This window comes from Lithobates pipiens, unplaced genomic scaffold (assembly GCF_037356315.1).
Source record: "Lithobates pipiens isolate NorthernLeopardFrog02 unplaced genomic scaffold, aLitPip1_a1.2 Scaffold_18, whole genome shotgun sequence".
Classification (NCBI taxonomy): Eukaryota; Metazoa; Chordata; class Amphibia; order Anura; family Ranidae; genus Lithobates; species Lithobates pipiens.
The window spans coordinates 399,762,069-399,785,151 of NW_027507758.1; the positions used below are offsets into that span (position 1 = coordinate 399,762,069).

A 23,083-nucleotide genomic window follows, 5' to 3' on the forward strand; every position below is an offset into this window, starting at 1 on the left:
ATGCAGAAGCGTAGTGACGACCACCTGCAGTTCATCAGCAGTTTTACCTCGGCTCTGAGAGTCTGCAGCTTGTCTGAAGGGAGAAAATCTCTCGCTTCCATGGAGTCCAGCAGCAAGCCTCAGTACTCCAAGCGCTGAGTCGGTACAATCACCAACTTTTTTAGATTCATATAATATGTTGTGGACTATTAGTAGAACTGAGTGTTGCTGTTTAAACTAGTCACATAGACATACCCAGACCTGTATTGTTTACTGGATATCCCCCCATTGCAAATTTTATATACTGCTTTTATCAATAGATATATCCTCCTTGTGTACAGCGCACCACTACCCTTCTTACTCAGTAACAACCCGATGGTCTAAAAAAGGAGCCATGTCAGTCGAACATAAGAGAAAAATCCTTGCAATGAATGGGCAGAACTTCCAAAAGCTTTGGTAATACCGCAACACTGGAGTTTTAAACCCCTTTTTTTGGGTTAAAAGCTCCCTGCTAGTGGCTGAAATGTGCCGCCAAAACGAGCAGCGCTTTACCGCTAATACATGGGCGGCCGTAGTGCGAAGGGGTTCTAATAGAGGGGAATTCTTACAATGGGTAAACTGATCTGGTGACAACCAAGGATTCCCTCACTTTGAGGGGATTTCCTCTCACTTCCTGTTTTGGCTATCAGACAGGAAGTGAAGGGAAATCTGCTCTATAGCATACAGATAGCAAAAAAATAGATAAACAAAAAACAGAGGGGTTATAACCCTCACTGACTATTGCAAAGATGAAAAAAAAATGTTTTGCCTTCAATTCTATTTGACTGTTTAACTTTTCTAAACCGGATGTTTGGCCATAAAAGGTTCTAGAAGTACAGCTTTAACTACAATGATGCCAAGTCTCCCCACACAGCTTGTATTAGCTGAGTAAACCTCATGGCTGAATATACAGAATAAAACAAATTATTCAGCAGCTCTTGTACATATATTTCTCGTCGCTGCACTTCAGCTTTGAACACAAGTGAACTCCTTCCCTATAGACAACCAGCACTTTCCACCCTCCTGCAATCACCCACAAGTGGGCTAACTTGTCCATGACGTCACCGCCACTCATGTCAGTCAAAGTTCCGGCCGCAAGTAAGGCGTGGCTTCTCCACCAAGGACCGGGGTAAGAAACCCCGTACAGTCTAGAGACCTATAACCCACTCACTATTTGCTGCAATATCTTTCCGCCAGTGAAAAGAGTTCCGTGATAAACTAGTGCCGCACTCCCGGGGAAACGGCTTGTATTCTGAGGAAACGGACCGCTCGGTAGTTCATCGTTTCGGCAGTAACCCTGGTTGGCGTTTGTTAATTCAGGCCGTCGTGTGAAGACTAGCGGGGCGAAGCTTTCCATTGTCGGCGCGGGATCCTTGCGCTGTTCAGAAATGTAGTTCCGGCGCTATAAATAGCGGGTGCCACCTTAGTTTATTCCTTTTCAGTCGAGCTTTGGAACGTGGCGTGGAACATGTCTGGTGGCTCTGCGGACTATTCCAGGTATTTTCCCTCCAGAGGACTGAGAGCTCGGTGGGCTATGCCTAGAGCCGCCATTAGGAAGGAGAGGTGTTGTAAGCCCCTCAGAGGTGGCGGGGAACTCGGGCATGTAGGAAGAGACTTGTTGCAGCAGGAACACTGCTGTGACTTGTAGGCCTCACACTTCCGTACGGAGCACATTGATAATGCCGTCTACTTATGGAGAGAATTCTTCCATAGGGACAGCTGCGTGCACATGGGGAGCCGCCATTTTATTTTAACAGTGTACGGCCTCGAGCCCGGGGCCGACCACAGAGTTCTGGCGGCCCGCCCGAGGAGGAGGCGAGAGTCAGCGCCGCAGGGTGGGAGGGGACCAGATTTTGGCACAACATGGGGGGGGGGGGGGGGGGTTCTGCAGTGTAGGGGATCATCTCTAATTGTGGATGATGGATCTTGTTACCAATGTCTACTGGGGGCGTCACTGTGTAGGGTGATCAACATTCACTGCATGGCATTCCTGGGATCAGAGTGTAGAGAGAATGTATAGCAAGCCATGGCTCTTACGTATCAGAGGGATGCGCAATACAGTTAAGTGTGCTTCACACCGACATGCACAGCTGAGTGCATGCTTTCAGTGTGTTCCTGCATTTATTTGTACATATGAAAAACGGGAAAGCCACATGTATTGCAATAAACCATGTGGTGCTATGATGCCATGTGGCTTGGTTTGCTTCTGTGGATGTGAAGAGGTCCGTGATAAACTAGTACATGTCAGAAGATGCTGTTACCAGAGCATCTGACATGCAGAACCTTTTCTGTGATTTTTTTTTTTCCCGGAAAGTGCTCTAGATGCATGTAGAGGTGAATCTAGTTGCTTTTCATAGACATTTGCTCTTAAGAGCTTGCAATCGACGATCCCTCTTGCATAGGAATATACAAGGGTCATTTAAAGCATAGCTGAAGTTCTGTTTTGACACTGCAGGCAAGTTTTCATTGCAGAAGCGGCACAGCATGCTTCTACGGTCTTCAGTGCTCTGAACTGTGCATGCTCAGCTTAAATTGAAACTTTAGTCACACTAAATCTTGAACACTTCAGACTGGCACCTTTTGCAGGTACAGCTAGTCCCACCCTACTCTGCAAAGGCTCAGCTGCTTCTCTAATTTTAGGCACTGCCAAATTTGTAGAGGACAATATGCTGACAACCTTAATATTTACTGCTATGGGATTCGGCAAGAAAAACCGAAACAAGGCTGGTGGCAGTTTATTGTACATTAGCTTTATTAGCATAATGGGAATGTGTGGGCTCTATGCTAAAGCGCACTTTTTTTTCCCCCTTCAAGCTGTTATGGACAAAGTGCCACTTAAAGTGTTTCTGCACCTTTAAAAAAATAAATAAAAGCCAGCAGCTACAAATATTGCAGCTGCTGACTTTTAATAAATTCACACTTGTTCCAGGGTCCAGCGATGGCGGCACATGACCAGCAATCACTCATCTCTCTGCTGCCATCCTGTCAGGGAATCGGGAAGGGAAGCATTGCGGCTTCACTGCCCGGTTCCCTCCTGGGAACAGTGTGTTTCCCAGAACACAACAGGGGGGGCATCTGCGGCGGTCTGTCCTGGAAGTGGGTGCAGATACCTGGATTATCCAGGTAACTGCACCCCCCTCCCCCTGAAAGGTGCTGATTGTGGCACCGGGGGGAGGATCACATGAGCTTCCACTTAAGGATGGAGAACAGCTTTAAAGCCCAAGCCTATTTCTGACAAAAAGATCAGCTTCTTTGCTAGATTACTCAATCGCTGAACATTATATTATACACGATTTATATAGTGCCAACAGTTTGTGCAGTGCATTACAATGTAGAGGGGACCAACACAATTGCAATAAGTTCAATACAGAAGGGCCCTGCTCGTTGAGCTTACATTCTAAAGGATGGGGGGGAGTGGGTGGTACAAAATAACTTCTTGATGGGAGTGGGATAGGCTTCCCTGAAAAAATGAGTTTTCAGGACTGATTGAACATACTGGGCAGGGCATTCTGGAGGATGGCAAAGGCTCTTGGTGAAGTCCTGTAGGTGAGTGTTAACAAGGGAGCTAGAGAGCAGGAGGAGTGGACAATTTGGGCAGATGAGGTTGGTCATGTAGCTGGGGCAATGATGTGGATGGCCTTGTATTTTGAAGTTTATACAGTGGGGTAGTGGAAGCCAGTGAAAGGATTGGCAGAGGGGGTGCATAGCCTGTGTAAGGGTAGGCTGTTAAGGAGTTGCAGTAGTCAAGGTGGGAAATAATCAAAGAGTGAATAAGTTGCTTGGGTGAATTCTAGAGTTGAGGTAGCAAGATTTAGCCAGTGATTGGCTGTAGGGGCTGAAGGAGAGGTTGGTCAAGGATTGCACCCTGGCATGTGTGAAGGGGACCAATGGTTGTGCTGTTGATCTTAATGGTGGTCATGGGGAGAAGACCGGTAAGGAGGAAATGTAACACTTTCAGTCTTAAGGCCCATACACACGATCAGACTTTTTGACAACAAAAATGCAAATTAGCTGTTTTGGAGCAACATCCGACCATGTGTACGCTCCACCGGACAAACTTTTTTGTTTTTCATCGGACTTTTGTTGGTTGTGCGAACGGACAAACTTTCTGGCAACAAAAGTCCGATGGAGCAAAGTCTGACCGTGTACAGAAAACCATATTACTTTTGTACAAAGTACAAACAGGCATGCTCAGAACCAATGCAAAAGATGAGACAACAATACAGAAGTTGACCAAAGGTGGCGGTAATGAGCAGAAAAACCACGTGATTTGGTGAAAGTTTGCTGAAAAAGTCCTGCTGTGTGTATGCAATACAAGTTCAGGGCCGATGCCTTTTGTACAAAAATCCAAGGGAAAGTTTGTACAAAGTCCTATCGTGTGTATGAGGCTTTAGATTGAGCTTGAAAGTGGTGTGACATCCATACTGGTATGCCATTCAGTAACTTTCTGACCCGTGGAGAGACCTGGGTGTCATTGGCATAGGGGTATTATTGCAAGCCTTGGGAGGTTATCAACTGGCCCAGGGAAGAGGTATAGAGAGAATAGGAGGGGTCCCAGGGATGGAGCCTTTGTGGGTACCCCAAAGACAAAGTAGTGGAAGCTATGGAGTTGTTGGTGTGACTGAAAGTGTGCTGAGAACAGGATAAAGCCAAATCACGGAGGCCAAGGGAGAAGTTTGCTGATGAGCAGGTGGTCAAAGGCAGAGGTGCAAGACTGAATATGGAGTACTTGCCATTGGTGTTAGTAGGTTGCTGGTGAGTGGAATATTGTGGGCGGAAGCCAAGACTAGGTGCTCAAAGGTGGTTGTCGATGAGGTAGCAACTCATTTGTTTGTGGACATAACATTCTATGAGCTTGGAGTCAAATGGGAGCAGGGAGATGGGTCCTAAGTTATTCAAACAAGTGGGGTCTAGTGAGGTTTTTAGGTATTGGGGTGACCAGTGCATGTTTGAGCATAGGGTTTGAAGATGTGGGAAGGTGGTTGCAGTAATTGTGAGGTGGGCCATGGAGGAGTTTGCCAGCTTCCTCGGGGATAATGGGGCAGAAAGCATTGAGCTTGATATGTATGTTAGGGGAGAAAATTGGCTGCTGCATATTTCCTTTGCAAATTGTTGCTTTTGAAATCTCCTGAGTGTTAAGCAGGTGGGGGGGATGTGAAGAGTAAGGAATTAAACCCTGATGGGTTTACTTCCTTTCATTCCCTGCAAAGGCAATAGTAGTCCATTATGTGTCGCTTACCTGACACAGGAGCCAGCGAAGTCGCCGCTGTCCCCTGTAGTCCGGAGCCTCCATCTTGCTGGTGGCGTCTCGCAGCTCCGCCGCTGTCATTCGGCGAAGCCGCAATGACGTCACTCCCGCGCATGCGCACAGGAGTCGACACGCACGGCAGCTCCATTCTTGGAAATGCCGCGCTCAGTGCGCCTGCGCGCCGCTGTCTACGGCGCATGCGCCGTAGACAGCGGTGCCCGTTTTCGGGCAAATATCTCCTAAACCATATAGGTTTAGGAGATATTGCTTGGACCTACAGGTAAGCCTTAATCTAGGCTTACCTGTGGGTCAAAGTGGTTTGTAAGGGTTTACAACCACTTTAACAGTAGAAAAGTGCTGACGAGGTTTTGATGAGTGTTGTAGTAGACTTGTTTAGCAGTGAGGACTGGTTTGTTCCACACTTGTGGAATGGTGAATAATTTGGCTTTAATTTTTATTCCAGGTTACCTGTTTTTAGTTGGAGATCTAGTGCTGGTATTATTGCTCTTGCTCTTGCTCTAGTGATTGCAACTACCTTACATGTGTGCTTTGAACATATGCCTACATATGTAGGTGTGACTTGTGTATGCATTTGCTTCTACACATGGGCTCGGAGGGACAGAGCGCTTTAAAAGTTGGTATTTTTACACTATCCCTTCAAAAGTTAAAACACTTTTTTTTTTTATTCCTATTACAAGGAATGTAAACATCCCTTGTAATAGAAATAAGCATGGTATGGCCTCTTTAATGTGAGATCTGGGGTGTTAAAGACTTTTGATCTCGCATTTTACTCATGATAATGGTGGTTAATGCTTAGAACTAAGCAGGGCAGTATCCAAAATTCTCCTTATGGCTTGGTCGGTCTTGACAAGCTGAAGCTCTCCCCTACCTGAAATCTCATGGATGGGTCCCAGAAGAATGCCAGATGACTGTTCAGCAGATACAGTACAACTCGAGCATGTGCAAGGGTGTACCCAGCTGTGGGGCAACAAGTGTCACAGCCAGGTGCCCAGTTAAAATGCTGGTGCCAAGGAGAGGGAAAGAAGCAACAGTTCTGTTGTGTGCATTGCTGAAACCTGGCATGTAAGTCTGCAGCTACAGTTTTTGAAACCTGCTGACTTTGACTAAATGACTGGAGCCTAATGCAGGCCATACACGGTCGAATTTCGAACGAATTTTCTTTTCAAAATCAGAAAATTCGTTTTTTTTGTGATCCGATGATGCCACCATTGATTTTCGAAATTCGGCCGACCAAGCCTTCAATTTCACCTCATGTTGCTACAGAAAAGAATTTTCTTGGCTGGGAATCTTCTTTTCTCTCCGTACATTTTCTTTTATCTCCGTACATTTTCTTACGTTTCTCGCACGATTCTCCCATCATTGATTAGAAAATTGTTCGTTTTTCTAAAAATTTCCAACATGTCCGATTCCTCAAATTTTATTTCTGCACGAAAATCGGCTGTTGCTGCAGCCCACTAATGGTGCGAAATTCATACGAAAATTCTTAGATACGATTTTCGAAAGAAAATTCTTTCGAAATTCGAACAGTGTATGGCCGGCATAACATTGACCTATGCCAAGTAGTAAACCAGTCATCTTTGACCACTGGGCACTTAAATTCCCTTTTTTTTTTTTTTTTTTTTTTTTTTTTTTTTTTCACACAAATAGAACCTTTTGGTGGTATTTAATCACTGCTGGGTTTTATTTTTTGTGCTATAAAAGAAAAGCCTGAAAATTCTGGAAAAATACATTTCTTAATTTGTTATAAAATTTAGCAGATTAGCAATTTTTCTTCATAAATTTTGGCCAAAATGTATACTACATCTTTGGTAAAAATAAGTACAAATTGGTGGATATTATTTGGTCTTTGTGAAAGTTGGAGTCCATAAGCTATGGTGCCAATATCTGAATTGATCACACCTGAAGTACTGACAGCCTATCATTTCATGAGGCCCCAACATGCCATAAAAGTACAATACCCCCCCCCCCCCCCCCATGACCCCTTTTTGGAAAGTAGACATTCTAAGGTATTAAGATGCATGGTGAGGTTTTTTGAAGTGGTAATTTTTTTTTTTTTTTTTCCCCACAATTCTTTTAAAGATTTTCTTTTTAACAAAATTGTTATTTCTCTCACAGCATATGCATAGCACAAATTGCACCCCAAAACATTCTGCTATTACTCGAGTATGGCGATACCACATGAGATTTTACAGTGTGGCCACATAGAGGCCCAACATGCAGGGAGCACCATCAGGCGTTCTGGAGCACCCAGGACAATTCTGACATTTCTCTCCTACATGTAAAAATCATCATTTATTTGCTAGATAATTACATCGAACCCCAAAACTTTTAGCAAAGACCCTAGAGAATACAATGGTGGTCGTTGCAACTTTTTCTCTTGCACGGTATTTGCGCAGCAATTTTTTGACCTTGTGTTTTTATTTTTTTTTTAAACAGTTTTGTGCTTTATAAATACAAAACAGTAAAGTTAGCCCAATGTTTTTGCATAATGTGAAGGATGAACTTGCGCAGAGTAAATGGATACCGCACATGCTCGTGGAATGGCACCAAACGTCGCTACTTAAAAACCCCTGTAGGCAATGCTTTAAATTTGTTTCACTGGTTACTTGTTTTAAGTTATAGGAGGTCTAGGGCTAAAATTATTGCTCTCGCTCTAACGTTCGCAGCGATACCTCATGTGTGGTTTGAACAGTTTTCATATGTGGGCGGGACTTGCATATGCATTTGCTTCTGCATGCGAGCACATGGGGACGGGTGCTTTAAAATTTATTTTTTATTCATATTACTTTGTTTGACACTTCCCCCCCCTCCCAAAAATACATTTTTCCTTTTTTACATTACAAGGAATGTAAACATCCCTTGTAATAGGAATATGGCATGACAAATTCTTTTTACAGTAAAATATGGGGTCAATAAGACCCCACATCTTACCTCTAGGCTGGGAAGCCTGGAATAACAAAATAACATAAAATTCTGGCTTTGATCATATTGAGTCAGTAGAAGCACAGGGGGATGTCCCCTCTCACCACCTGTAAGAACAATCAAGCTAGAGGTCGACCGATATGGGTTTTTCTCTGGCCGATGCCGATATTTAGAAATCATGGCGGCCGATAGCCGATATATGATGCCGATTTTTTTTGGGCCGATATGTTAGGCCGATTTTATTTATTTTTTAATCCCCCTTGATCTAACACACCTTTCCCACTGGGGCGTTTTAAGGCGCTTTTGGGCTAAAAATAGCGCCTGTAAAATGGCTCCCCTGCAGTCTGTGTGAAAGACAGTGCTTTCACACTGAGGCGATGCGCTGGTAGGATCTTAAAAAAAAAAGTCCTGCAAGCAGCACGTTTGGAGTGGTGTATACCGCTCCTCCACCACTCCTGCCCATTGATATGAATGGGCACCACTGCCGAAGCGCATGCAATGCAATTTGGCAGCGGTGCTTCATGGGCGCATTTAACCTCTTCCTTGGCCGCTAGCTGGGTTATATGTGCCCCACTAGCAGCCAAATAGCACCGCTAAAATGATGGTAAAGAGCCGCTAAAACTTGCGTTTTACCATCAACGCCTGCCCGCTCCAGTGTGAAAGCAGTCTTCATAAGTGATACAGAAAATTTCTTACACTTAAACATTTATTAAACAAAACAAACCTCCAATCAGTTTACTTGTATGTATGATTTAGATAAAAAAAAAATATATATATATATATATATATATATATATATATATATATATATATTAAAAACAGGTAGTCAAAACTTTTGGACAAAAAAAATGGGCTAACTTTACTGTTTTTATTTTATTTTTATTTTTTAAATGGTGTGTTTTTTTTTTTTTTCCAAAAAAAATGCATTTGAAAGATCTCTGTGCAAATGCCATGTGACATAAAATATTGCAACAACTGCTATTTTATTCCCTAGGATCTCTGCTAAAAAATATATATATAATTTTTGGGGGGTCTAAGTGATTTTCTGGCAGAAAATACAGGATTTTTACTTGTAAGCAACAAGTGTCAGAAAAGATTTAGTCTTTAAATGGTTAAACTGAGAACTTCTACACACAGAGATGACTTCATTCATTCAAGTGTAAACATTGTATCATTTAGTTCTTTTCTTGGCAGCCTGCCCAGAGAGGAGGAAAGTGTTGCTATGACGACTCGGGCAACTCACACTGTCTTCTTACAGAAGTCATTTCAAAGTCCCGCTGTAGTTCTAAATCGGCTTTTTATCAGCACAAATCGGCCGATGCCGATTATTTAAAAAAACTGCAAATATCGGTCGACCTCTAAATCAAGCAGCAGAACAGCTGCTATGATAATATGGTGTAGGGAATTGCTGGCTGAAAAAGCTGAGATCTGAATGATGCCTGTAGCTACTAGCAGCATTCAGCTATCCCCACAGTCAAGGATGTCGTATGAGGGCAAGCAGGAAGTTAAAATGCATTTTTTTTTTTTAAACAGCTGTTCATTTATACAATATTTCTAACGCAGCATGTCCATACCAAAAATGACACCCCAAAATGGATTCTCCTATGAGTACAGCGATAACATGTGTGAGACTTCCACAGCCTCATCACATACAGTGGCTGAGCATGGCTGGCTATCACCGAGCATTGGCAGGGCATTGCTGGGTTAATTGTCGGTGAGCAGCACTGTGGGCACTGCAGATTCTCCCCTCACTGTACCCATCAGTACAGGGGGAGAAACCGGCACCATAACATTCCGCTGGATTTGTTTAAAAGTGAACGCTCCATTTGACGGCACAATCGCGTGGTAAACAGCTGCAACGAGCAGCCGTTTAACTGTCATCAGGACCTAGCGGTCACAGATGCTCTCGAGTTCGTGCCCCAGGGGGCACAAGAGCTGAATTCTGGGAGGATGTTGTATGGCGTCCTCCCAGAGTTGAGCAACCACCCATCATTCGGCTATGGGCTGGTGGTTAAATAACAGTAAGTTCCATATCTACAAAAGAGTGGTAGTGGTGTGACCTGTGGTGACGAGGCTTAATTACCCCCCAGCAGGAGGCTGTGTTTGTTGTTTGTTTTTTCCTTGGCTAAAACTTTAATTCATTGATTTGGGTGCAACTATGCTGAAGGAAATATGAAAGTGACCTGTTGGAGGTACTTGAAAGACACTAGACTAAATGTTGTTGTTCAGGGCAGCAAATCCTTTAGTTTTTCATATGGTAGACATTTGGATCATTGCATTATCACATTACAAACAAGTGAAATGATGGTAACCATCTTTCGGGACTGACCTGGAATGGAGAAAATGTACTCTGCTGATCACTTGTAGATGTAAATTGTATAGTAGCCAAACGCTCACTGTTGATATTAACTGAATGCTATTTCTTTTACCAGAGACCATGGCGGCCCAGAGGGAATGGACCCCGATGGTGTCATTGAGGTTGGTATGCTACAAGTTGCTCTCCTTACTTTATTCTTAACATACAGGATATAAAAGACATTCTCTTCTTGCAGAGTAACTGGAATGAGATTGTTGACAATTTTGATGACATGAATCTAAAGGAATCTCTTCTAAGAGGAATTTATGCTTATGGTTTTGAAAAGCCTTCTGCTATCCAACAAAGAGCAATCATACCCTGCATTAAAGGTTGGTTTGACTTAATGTATTAAAATTAACAATTGCAATCATTAGCTTGGGTATAGAGTATTAAAATTCATAATCTGTTAATGTTTACAAGTGAAATGATGGTAACCATCTTTCGGGACTGACCTGAAATGGAGAGAACATTTGTTTCTGATCACTTGTTTTTATTTGTCTTGGTTCACATACCCAAGTAAAATGTGGGAACAGTAAATGTGTATCCTACTTTTTTTAGGGTATGATGTGATTGCCCAAGCTCAGTCAGGTACTGGCAAGACAGCCACATTTGCTATTTCCATCCTGCAGCAGCTGGAGATTGATCTCAAGGAGACCCAAGCTCTAGTATTGGCTCCAACAAGAGAACTGGCTCAACAGGTATTGAGAGAGTAGTTACAAATGTGCGTGCTGCTCAATTTTCAGTTTGCACAACTGTAAGCCAAATTTGATGGCTCACCAAAGCATCTTAAGCCTAACAGTTTTGCAGACTGCTCTTTGCATTTATAATGTGTAGTTAAGAATATGCAATATTTAGAATATGCAGCTGTGCAACATGAAACCTGCAGTACACCATCTCTGCAGCTACTGCTGGCATGCATGTCACAATGTTAAATGCTTTTTCATGTTCACAAACTTGTAACCTGAGCTGACTGCTTGTTAAAGCACATGTATTTTCTTGCTTCACTTGTGCATTCAGTAATTCAGGCATTTTCTGGCAAGTGGTTGCTTCATCTCCCAGTTCAGTAATTGTGAACAAAATAGGTTTCATGCATATAAAGAACAATTCTTGACTAAAAAAAATGGGTTGCAATGAGCAACTGGAATTGAGTTTCATGAACCCTAGTTTATTATATTTCCTGATTGGAAACTGGATTAATCCAGGTAGATATTATAACTAGTACAGTGGCAATGGCCCTAGTATTGGTCCTTTGCACATTTTGTAGAAGTAATTTTTGTAAATGGCAGAATGCCTGGGAAAACAGTATTGAGTGCTTTATATATTCATAATCACTATATTTGTGATTGCAATTTGAGACATTGCTGCTGTCTACTTGAGTGTTCTGCCATGAGTTTTACTTTTTTGAATGCTTGGCAAAGCTGACCCAAGCATATATGCTACATGATCATCATATATTTTGAAGATTGCAAATGGCTTGTTTTTATGCCTTTGATAACAAGAGTGTTCACAAGTTCAAGCTTTTTGTAGCCATGACATTAAATCAGAAGTAACTAGAGATTTGCTACTAAAGTGGTGTGCACTACAGGCTTTTCACCTCAATGGATGGCATCCATTGAGATGGAAAAACCTTGAAGGTTTACAACCCCTTAACTCCTAAGGGTCCTTGCTCAATTCTACAGTTGGGGCTGTAATTGTACAGAGAATGGAGAAAGACCTGCATATGGGCTGTTGGATGCAACTTGTGTCCACTAAAGGTAGTGAGACTTGTAAATTTTTTACTAAAATAGGGATTGTGTGTGTGTGTGTGTATATTTTATATTTCATGACTGCGTCACTTCTATCTGCAAGAGTAAGGAAGTGCTGCAGAATGAATTGCCTAGAGGAGCATGGCCAAAGCTATTGGCCATACGTCTCCTATGGATCACAGTAGTGCAGTTCATGCTGCATGCCTGTGACCTGTCTTCAGCTGACAGTAGGCTGAAGCCTGATGTTGGCATTGGTCCAGGTTCTGAAAAGATGACCACAAGATTATCTGCCCAGAGGCCTGGACCAGCCCAGTGCTCCAGTGAGTGCTGCTGATGGTCACCAGCTCTGAGCAATAAGTAGTGTTTTTTTTCACTCGCATTGGTACAGCATCAGATTGATGTATCCACCTTGGTGAGTAAGATCTTGAACTTCTTAATGGTTGGTATAAATGAAACGCAACCCCTTTCAGCATCTGTTGGGCTGCCTAGGTGTCTTACCCCTAATGGCCTCTCAAGATGCATATAAGATGCCTTAATGGCATGCTCTGGATTATATTGACTCTAGAAAATGTGACTTGCTATATTGGGTGCTCTGGCAGGCCATTTTCTATTGCCTTCCCACTTTAGTCCAGCACACTAATGGCCTTTTGCAATGTTGGCATGCATCTACGGAGAAGTCCTACACTCATTTGGACTGCAGTACATGTTCAGGCTTGTATGACATGCTATTTAGTTTCACTAGTGGGTTTTTTTTTCTCCTGACTGTCCTTTTGGACAGATGTCCCAAAACTATAGTGTTGGTCTAATCAAAGATGGGTGGCCCAGTAAAATTGCCTGTTTCCACTACAATGAATTTTGCATTTCCATCTCGCACTATCAGAACATTCCTCAGCAGGCTAAAATGTAACCTGGGTTTTGGCTAGCAATGCTATTTAACTTTGACTTGCTCTTCAGCTTGGGAGGGTTGGGTCTTAAAGAGGGATTCCACCAAAAAAAAATATTAAAAGCCAGCAGCTATAAATACTACAGCTGCTGACTTTTAATAAATGGACACTCAGCTGTCCCAGGTTCCAGCGATGCCGATCGGCTCTCGGCTGCTGTCGCCACCATTCTAGGTGAGGGAATCAGGAAGTGAAGCGAATCGGCTTCACTTCCTGGTTCCCTACTGCGCATGCGCGAGCCGCGCAATAGGAAATCTCCGCGCTGTCACTGGGACCCGCGTGTCCCAGCAGACAGTGCGGCAGGGCAGGAAATGGTGTAGACTCCCATGGGAGTCTATGCCCGGAAGTGGGTGAAAATACCTGTCTTTGACAGGTATCTCCTCCACCCCCCCCCCCCCCCCCCCCTGAAAGGTGTCAATTGTGAGACTGGAGGGGGGGGGGGAGGGATCCGATCAGCGGAGGTTACACTTTAGGGTGGAATCCCGCTTTAAGTCTTAACAGTTGCTGCCATGATGGCTGCCTGACCTTAGGCAGTTGTCATAACAGTGTGCATAACGGTATCAAATTGTTTCTTGTATTCCTTTTGGACTACAGGGCTGCCTCTTGCATCAGATCAGGCAGGTGACTGAGTAGGAACTGTAGGGCTTCACATGACTGAAGTCAAATTTAAAGTGAGCATGTCAACTTAGACAATCTGAACATTCAGTTAGTATGCAGCCCATTGTATTCCCCCCCTTCTATAGAGTACCAGTTTAATTCAGTCTTCTGGCAAGTTGCTAAGAATGGCCTGTGTTATTAATGCATAAGATTGTAATTGTACTTCCAAGACACAAGTGCTGCATGAGTTGAGTCCATAGACTTTTCCCACACTTCCAAATGGCTTTATTGCTGCATACTACTAGTTTAATCTTTTGAAAATATTTTGGTTCTCATGTTGCCTAAATTGGCAGCATTAGGCATGACTTTCTCCTCACTTTTGGAAAGTGCATGTTTTTAAACTTAAGCTTGTAGCATTTATTTTATTTATTTTTTTGGCTATGGCTCCTAATTTGAATTTATAATGCAGTCTCTTCTGTGTTGTAGACAGGGCAGTTAATGTAGAGCTAGCATTTACAATTGGCAATCTAAAACTGCATTACATCACTGACTGTAAAATGTTTTTTTTTTTTTTTTTTTTTTTTTTTTAGATTCAAAAGGTTATATTGGCCTTGGGTGACTACATGGGTGCAACATGCCATGCTTGTATTGGAGGCACAAATGTCCGTAATGAAATGCAGAAGCTGCAAGCAGAAGCACCTCACATAGTTGTTGGGACTCCTGGGCGAGTGTTTGATATGCTGAATCGCCGCTACCTATGTAAGTTGTAGAATATTAGGCTTTTATGTGTTTATACAGAATTGTCAGTACATGGATGGTGCCAGTTCTGTTTACGGCTGTCTCTAGAATTGCATGCTGAAAAATTTGGTTAACAGGACATGCTGAGTACTACTAAAGATTCAGCTAAATTTATCCTCTGCAAAGTAAACTTTAATCCCATGTGGTTGTGCCTAGTAGGTCACTTATAAGATTTAAGCTCAGCTAGGCATCATGGTGGCTACTGTGTATATTCAAGCTTAAAGCATGGCTCATCCCTGATCTTTCTGGTTTGTTTCAGCTCCTAAATGGATCAAGATGTTTGTTTTGGATGAAGCAGATGAAATGTTGAGCCGTGGGTTTAAGGATCAAATTTATGAAATCTTTCAGAAGCTAAGCACAAATATTCAGGTAACTCAATGTTGCTATTCATACATGTGGCTCTATTAACATTGGTGTTGCCACTTTGTATAGTTGAGATACACAAGGTAAATTGCAAATGTGCCTTTACATGCCACCCTTAAAGTGGAGCATGCTGTAGCTTTGACAATATAGCCAAGCCCCATCAGTATAACTTTGTAAGGAAATGTAAAGTTTACAGAGTCTGCATCTTCATGCATACATTCAGTTAAAATTGAACCTGAAATACTTGAGGCGATGGTTACTGCTTGGTATATAGTTTAGAAGTCACATTTATAAATTGACACTTCATTTTAAAGCGGATAGAACTAATGCTTGCAAAATATTTTAGACCATCTAAATGTTTGGTTACACTTTCTGCAACAGTATAGGCTAAAACATTTTCATTAAAGCACAAGTCTTGGCATTAATGCTGCTCTTTTAATATTTCAAGGTTGTCCTCTTATCTGCTACAATGCCCACAGATGTGTTGGAAGTGACCAAAAAGTTCATGAGGGATCCAATTCGTATTCTTGTGAAAAAGGAGGAGCTGACTTTGGAGGGTATTAAGCAGTTCTATATTAATGTTGAAAGAGAGGTAAGAACAGAAGTACCAGCTTTGTACAATGTCTTTGCTGGCCTTTGTTCTGTGACCTAATTGCAAAATGTAGGTAGCTGGTGAGATTGCATGTGGATATATAACCAAATATCAATAAATTGCTCTTCAGGAATGGAAGTTGGACACACTCTGTGATCTGTATGAGACGCTGACCATTACACAGGCTGTCATTTTTCTTAATACTAGAAGAAAAGTTGACTGGCTCACAGAAAAAATGCATTCAAGAGATTTCACTGTATCTGCTCTGGTAAGTGGTGTGTATGTGGGGGGGGTTAGGGGGTTGGTGGTTTTTTTTATATATTTTTTATTTTTTTTACAAGCAGGATAAGTTACAATATGGCAGTTTGGTGCTATGTTGTCGTTCCCCCTGCTGAAATAAAACTTGTTTCCTACTATCCCTGACTGTTCAGTGTGGCAGGCAGGGACGCTTGGTCTCAAACAGCTAATATAATGTGCAAGATATGTTGGTAACAAACCCCCCTTCCCTTGCAGCATGGTGATATGGATCAGAAAGAACGAGATGTCATTATGAGGGAGTTTCGGTCTGGATCTAGTAGAGTGTTGATCACTACTGATTTGCTGGTAAGGATGTCGGGGGGGGGGGGGGGGGGTGTTATAGCCAAAGATTTGTGTAGTCTGTGATTGGTTTCTTGTACCTAGCAGTGATGTTCTTTGGTATATAAAGAGCCATATTCCACAGTGAATTACACAGTTGTTCTTCACCACTATACTGTGGCTGACAATTTATTTTTTGTTTAATTGCATTAGTTGCTGTTTCACTTTGCCCCTGTAGCAAAACTTGTTTCAACTACACTTGGATTACTTTAACCACTTCAGCCCCAGAAGGATTTGCCTACTTCCTGACCAGGCTTTTTATATATATATATATATATATATATATATATACAGCACTACATCTGACTGCCAAAAGCTATCTAAAAACTGACATTTAGGAACTTATCTATTTTTTTTTGCAACTTCATTGCAGCAGACAAGTCTTGCCCCAAATCCCACTTTTTGGGCATCAGTACTATAAATGACCCTGTAAGGGGCTAACTGTTCCCAGGGGTGTTCAAACAGGGACAAGAGCAGGCTGCCTGGAACACCACACAAATTGCTGTTGACTAGGAACAGACCTCCTGTCCCCTGTCAGAACAGAGCTGCTTTGCTTACAAAGGCAAGATACCCGTTCTGCCTCTACAGGTCAACAGCAATACTCTATATTCAGTTTTCTTAACTCTGGGATCCTTCACTACATTTCCTGTGTTTTGAAAAAGGCAATTTTGGTGCTCAAGTAACTAATTGTCAGCAAAAAGACTTTTCTCTCATTGAGTATCTTAAACTGCTGCAGAAAGTTTAAATAACCAGTGTGGTTTTAGACACACATGCACTGCCAAAAGTTTGGCTTCTTTTCAGGCCATTCGCTATCAATTTGTTTTGACTAAATTCGGAAAGACTTTGTGCCATTTGGCAAGTCCAAATTGACTGACTGACAATAGGTATTGGCTTTTCCTTTCAAACTTAGCTGTTTATTGATACCAATCTAGTAAATGAAGCAAACTTTATATTATATTTTTTTTAATTGCATTGCATATTTTTAGATGCAGCATTCATGAATTCAAATAACTTGTAACTTTGTTTTACATTCATTAACAGTCAGATTTAAAAGGAAATTCCAATACCTAATTTGTATTTAAAATTTTGGATTTACAAATTGTCAGGTTTTTTTTTTTGGAACAAAACTGCACATGTCCAGCTTTAATTATCTGATTCCAAGAAGTCTACTATGTAGACTGCCACAGATTGGGTAATTCTGGACAAATCTATATATTTGCAATCGCAAAAGGTTTTAGTCAAATGGCTGGCTTATTTTTATTTTTTTCTCTAGGCACGTGGCATAGATGTGCAGCAGGTTTCCCTGGTGATAAATTATGACCTACCCACCAATCGTGAAAATTACATTCACAGGTCTGTATATAATACTTGTATTCTTTAAACAAACTAAACCTTTTTTTCTTTAACTGACTTTCTTTAAATTTAGTAGTTAAGAATATTCTTCATAGCTATCAAACTTCAGCAAGATTTTAAATGCCAAAGCACTTTCTACACTCTAAAACAAAGGAAGTAATTGACGCAGGTTAAGTTACAGTATAGCTGTGAAGTGCTGTTCTGTCGTTCCCCCTGCAAATAATAAATTGCTTCCTACTATCCCTGTCTGTTCTGAAACAAATACAGCCGACAGGGACGCTTGGTCTCAAACAGGTCTTGTCTATTATATGGCATGTAGTTAATTCCCCAGGCAATCTTTACAAAGCTTTTATGTTTAAATAGCTAAGGAGCAGAGTACCGTTTGCTCCCGGACGCAGCAGAGATGGCCTGTGGAACTGGTGTGTATTTCTCTTGACCAGAGAAAACACACATCTGGTCGTGAATTGATGGCGGCCAGTGGAACAAGGACTTGACTTGTAAAGGTAATGGTTTTTATATCTTTCTGTTGTCAAGATACAACAGTTGGGGAAATTGACTGGCTATTAATGCTTTGGGTGGGGGGGAGGGGGATTGGGTTTAAATCCAAAGATTTGTGTAGTCTGTGATGGTTTCTTGTACCTAGCAGTGATGTTCTTTGGTATATAAAGAGCCATATTCCACAGTGAATTACACAGTTGTTCTTCACCACTATACTGTGGCTGACAATCATTTTTGTTTAATTGCATTAGTTGTTTTACTTTCACTTTGCCCATGTAGCAATTTGGGTGTAAGGGGAGCCAATGTGGACCGAAGGGTCTAACATGCTAAATGTCAATGGTTCCATAAAATAAGTCAAATAAGGCCTTATTGACTTCAAGCGGCAACAAAACTGTTTCATAGGATGACATGTGCATGCGCTGTTGGTAGGAACAGTACCCTTTTCAAACCTTAAGAGGATCAGATTTGTTTGAGAATGCAGCCACAAATTGGCATTGGGCCCCTTCCACATAAGGTGGATCAGTTTCTGCAGAGATTGCTCTGTTGGTCTCCACTGAGCTGGCAAATCAAGTCTGCCTCTGCTCACAAAGCAGGGTGGGACCTGTCAGAGCCCTGCCGATCTCTGGGGAGAGCTGACTTTTTTTTTTTTTTTTTTTTCTTCCCAATCTGCCAAGACTTATGTATTGCTATCCAATCAAGATGTATGTATGGCAGACACATTAACGTCAATGCATGGCCCGCTTGGATCCACCTGAAAGGTGGATCTGAGCAGGCTTGTGTGAAAGGGGCCTTAGTACCCTTGTGTTAACGCAGAAGAAAAATACAATACACATCACATGTAGAATATGCAATAAAACTAGGCGGCAGGGTGTTAAATGTCTAACCTTCCTTTGGCAAGAAGACTACTGGGGAGATCTTCTGATGGGATCACCAAACTGGTACAGTATTTAAAAAAAAAAAAATAATAATAATAATAATCTTAGCCTTGTTGGTAACAAACACCTGGTGTTGAACAAGTTTGCCATTTTCCTTTAAAATGAATTTGCCACAGTATAAAGCCCCTTTCATACCTGCAGATGGAATTTGCCCATTTTAATCTAGTCGTTGACTGACAAATGCATCTCTATGGGGAAAAACAGATCCATTTAAATCTTTATTTTTTTTAACCAATCGTAGCCCTATTCAGTTTTAAAGAATGTACAAAGGTGTAAACTGACAAATGATCAATTTTTTTGACTTGTTAGTGGATGTAAACTGAGCAGCTGCTGAGAAACGGTTGTAAAAGTCTTTAAAAAGACTGAACTGATTAAGTGAACATTTGAAAGGGGGCTTAAACAGACTAGTGACCTTTTATCAAAACGCTGGAGTTTTTACCACAATGTAAAGGTGACCTATGGAAATTTGTTCAGCCTGCAATGCAGCAGAATCAGCCAATTAAGACTAATTTGTATTGGGTGCATTTTACAGACAGCCTTTGATAAAGGATTTGTCACACTTGTGGGGGTTTTAATGTGTTCACTCCATGTGAATGAGTATGGAGTAATCTGGGGGCACTCATCTCCACATCGCATCACTTTTCTTTTTTTTTTCTTTTTTCTTTTTTTTACCTTATTCGGCTGTCAGTTTGCAAACCCACTGACAGCTGATTCATTGGTTAAAGCCGAGTTCCTATCTGTCGCCTCACTCTTTGGCACCTTTCAGGGGGTGGAGCAGGCACATGCAACTGCGGTGAGGTACATCAGTTTGGCTACCCCAGCTGTCAGTAGTAGCATAGCATGTTTTGCACATGTGCACTAGGGACCCAGCTGTGCTGCAGAGATTCACTTACAGGCAATGGTAGCACCCAAATGGAAACCTGCTGTCCTGCCAACATTGCTGGACAGCTAAGTGACCTAATGTCAGCAGCTACAGTATGTATAGCTGCTGACTTAATTTTATTTTTTTAAGGAGCAAGTGGAACTCTGCTTTAGGCTACTTAAACACTGAGGTGCTAAAAGTCATGCCTGCAAACTTCCTCTCCAGTGTGAAAGCCCTTGGGCTTTCACACTGGAGTGGTGCACTTGCAGGACAGTAAAAGTCCTGCAAGCTGTAGCTTTGCAGCTGTGTATTCATCGATCCTAAAGCGCCCCTTCCCATTAAATAATGGGGCAGCGTTGCTAAATCACCAGCATAATGCCACTGTAGTGGTGCTATGTGGGTGGTTTTAGCCCTTTTTCAGTGGGGGTTTAAAACTGCCCTAATAGCACCAGTAAAGCAGAGCTAAATATAGTGCCACTTTACTGCCAATGCCCCAATCTAAAAGTAGTCTAAAAAACACAAACTATAAAGGGGGAAAAATGCAGAGGTGCAGATGTCTAAAAAGAGCGGGCTGTGGGCTTCTATGAGAAGCTGCAACTCTTCTTTTTACTGTAGAATGTTATACAGCAAAGTATAAAGAATTGCACTAAACACATGTCAATAGTGAAATTCTCCAATAACTGTTAAATAAAAAAAAAAATGACAAGTGATCTCAAAAATAAATGCTGAGTTGCAATAAATATACATGAAAGTCCTCAGTGTTGATATCAATAATACCAAGTCCATGTGTTGACTAGAGCACCCACACCCATGCAAAAATTCTAAATTGGCAAGAAAGCTGTCTAATACAAATTCCACCCATGAGTGAGAAATCTTCATAAATATGTGCTGTATGCAATCCACCACCAGATGTAAAGATTTACTATTTATAAAAAGGCTCCAATAGTGTAAAACCCACTTTTTTTTTTTTTTTTTACATAAAGTAACAATTGCAAGCATTAGCAAGTTCGAAGCTTCCTTGCCCACACCTTAACTAGCAGCTATTCACATCAAATTTGCATCTGACCAATTTTGGAATTGGACATGTGCAAGAATAGAATCGTTTGTAGAGCACAAAGTCAAAACCAAACAATGATCACATTGATCATGGCCAAGGTCGTAACAAAGTTGCACTCATTCAAAATTGCATTAACTTTGTAGTGGAAGCCATGTGTATGAACAGGTGTTTTCACCTGGTGGAATGATTTTATACAATATCCCCCCCCCCCCCCCCCCCCCCCCACATCTTTGATATTTTATGCTGTCACTCCCCAGTGGCAGGAGCCTCCTGACCCTAGTCTCTCCTTAACTGGGGCAGTGTACCTGGGGATTTTACATCTACTTTAGGGACCTGGAAACTGTTCTCCTAGAATGCAGTTTTTTTTTTTTTTTTTTTTTTTTTTTGTCATGGGCCCCAGACTATGCTTGGTGGCTTCTTTCTTGGGTTGTCCTAGTTGGTAATTGTAAGGCACATCCCTTGGCTTGGGCCACATGAACAAAATGTGATTGTTTTTTTTCTTGCAGGATTGGACGTGGCGGTCGCTTTGGTAGAAAAGGTGTGGCAATTAACTTTGTTACAGAAGAGGATAAAAGAATACTTCGTGATATCGAGACTTTCTACAATACTACTGTGGAGGAGATGCCAATGAATGTGGCTGATCTTATTTGATCCATGGGATGAGATTTTTTTTTTGAATGCCGTACTCACTGTTGCTGAATTGGCGAATCACGACGCGCATTTGTGCTTTTCTTTGGAAATATTGAATCTTGTCTCGATGCTCATAACGGATCAGAATTCCAGATTTTTTGATAAGCAGAGCGACAGTCGCCTTCTCTGGAAGGGAAGCTGTGGGCTTATCCTCTTTCCAGAGTTTAGACTGTTGGGGTGGGTTGTAAAGCAATGGGGTCTTTACTTTTTTGTTTTAGACATTTATTTCCTAGTTGTTTAGTGGTTGTGTTTGATGTTCTTTATCATTTAATAACTTACTTATGGACTAAAAGATATAAGTGCTGTATAAAATCAGCTAATTATGTTAAATTGGCATATACACATTTATTGTACATTACAGATGTAGAATTTACTAAATTAAAAAAGCCTATCTTTTGTGTTAATGTATATTCAGTAAGGTAAGTGCATTTGTGCTAGACCTCGAACCCCAACAATTGTTTGTTTGTCTTTGGTTTAAATGTAAAGTTGCCACATTGCACATGAATTTCAATGTTTAATAAATGGTATATTTACGCCCTGTATTTTCTGCATGATTTGTGGTCAGTTTTTTGGTCTGCGAAACATGATTTCATAGTCTATTTAAGCTATAGCTGCATTTACAAAATTAACAATGTATTGACTGTTGGAGCATTTTGTGTTTTTTGATTTTTCTGACTAGGTCTGCTTTAACATTCAAAACTCTTCATCCATATCTCCATGCTTTATTTTTCTCAAACATCCTCCTAGTGTTTCTGGCTATGGCCATCTTGAGTAAAGGCAGATTAATATAGCATTTAATTTCTTTACTCCATCTGCCCTTGGCTCAGTCATGTACAGGTGGGTGTGCTCAACATCCCATGTTGTGATTACTGGTCCTGCAACACTGTCATTTTGATACAGCTTTAAGTTTGGGGTTTAAAGTAGAGTTCCACCCATATAAGCCAGCAGCTACAAAATGTAGCTGACTTTTAACTAGCCACTTGCCTGTCCCACAATGCAGTTTAACGAAGCCCCGTTCCTCTGGTGCCAGCATTCTAAATGTAGGTACCAGGCTATGGCTTCACAGCAAGTGGCTGGTGCGATCTTCTGGAATCTGTGATGTGTGCCAGAAGATTGCAGCAAGGGTGGAGAGGTGAACTTCTGGCACTGTGGGAGCTGGCTGCCACTCAAATGTGGCATGTCAGGGATTCTTCTTCACTTAAAGTGGAAGTTTTTTTTTTTTTTTTTTTTTTTTTTTTTTTGGGGGGCGGATGGAACTCTGCTTTAACCACTTCAGCCTCGGACCAATAAATACCTTAAGGACCAGAGGTCTTTTTCCAATTTCACACTGCGCTGCTTTAACTGGTAATTGCGCGGTCATGCAATATTGCACCCAAATGAAATTTGCGTCCTTTTCTTCCCACAAATAGAGCTTTCTTTTGATGGTATTTGATTGCCTCTGCGATTTTTAT

General features: G+C 41.6%; 1 protein-coding gene and 4 non-coding genes across 6 annotated transcripts; all 5 read left to right on the forward strand.

The window, feature by feature from the left end:
- The first annotated feature begins 1,368 nt into the window (after positions 1 to 1,368).
- EIF4A2 (eukaryotic translation initiation factor 4A2) lies at positions 1,369 to 22,174 on the forward strand. 2 transcript variants are annotated; one of them, XR_013276833.1, is made up of 12 exons: positions 1,369 to 1,515; positions 10,642 to 10,687; positions 10,762 to 10,894; positions 11,124 to 11,263; positions 14,439 to 14,607; positions 14,906 to 15,015; positions 15,458 to 15,601; positions 15,732 to 15,869; positions 16,115 to 16,204; positions 17,511 to 17,590; positions 17,954 to 18,093; positions 21,449 to 21,586. XR_013276833.1 is itself a non-coding variant. In XM_077487881.1 (11 exons), the coding sequence occupies exons 1-11, from the start codon at positions 1,487 to 1,489 to the stop codon at positions 21,591 to 21,593; spliced, it is 1,224 nt and encodes a 407-aa protein (XP_077344007.1). In that variant the 5' UTR covers positions 1,369 to 1,486; the 3' UTR covers positions 21,594 to 22,174. The 2 variants fall into 2 exon arrangements, 1 of the variants encoding a protein (XP_077344007.1); XM_077487881.1 differs by lacking the exon at positions 17,954 to 18,093 and having other exon boundaries at positions 21,449 to 22,174.
- On the forward strand, positions 10,504 to 10,572 carry LOC143990736 (small nucleolar RNA SNORD2). The gene has a single exon (XR_013277448.1). It is a non-coding gene; the product is annotated as a small nucleolar RNA SNORD2 (small nucleolar RNA).
- On the forward strand, positions 10,983 to 11,051 carry LOC143990735 (small nucleolar RNA SNORD2). Its single transcript, XR_013277447.1, has one exon. It is a non-coding gene; the product is annotated as a small nucleolar RNA SNORD2 (small nucleolar RNA).
- Positions 15,940 to 16,064, forward strand: LOC143990698 (small nucleolar RNA SNORA63). The gene has a single exon (XR_013277417.1). It is a non-coding gene; the product is annotated as a small nucleolar RNA SNORA63 (small nucleolar RNA).
- LOC143990701 (small nucleolar RNA SNORA63) lies at positions 17,754 to 17,884 on the forward strand. Its single transcript, XR_013277419.1, has one exon. It is a non-coding gene; the product is annotated as a small nucleolar RNA SNORA63 (small nucleolar RNA).
- Positions 22,175 to 23,083: the final 909 nt, after the last annotated feature.

Excerpts from the sequence above, each read along its gene's own strand:
- EIF4A2 (XM_077487881.1), top strand. The coding sequence starts at position 1,487 with ATGTCTGGTGGCTCTGCGGACTATTCCAG. Across the intron at positions 10,688-10,761 it reads ACCCCGATGGTGTCATTGAG|AGTAACTGGAATGAGATTGT; the intron begins GTTGGTATGCTA and ends CTCTTCTTGCAG. Across the intron at positions 15,016-15,457 it reads AGCTAAGCACAAATATTCAG|GTTGTCCTCTTATCTGCTAC; the intron begins GTAACTCAATGT and ends TAATATTTCAAG.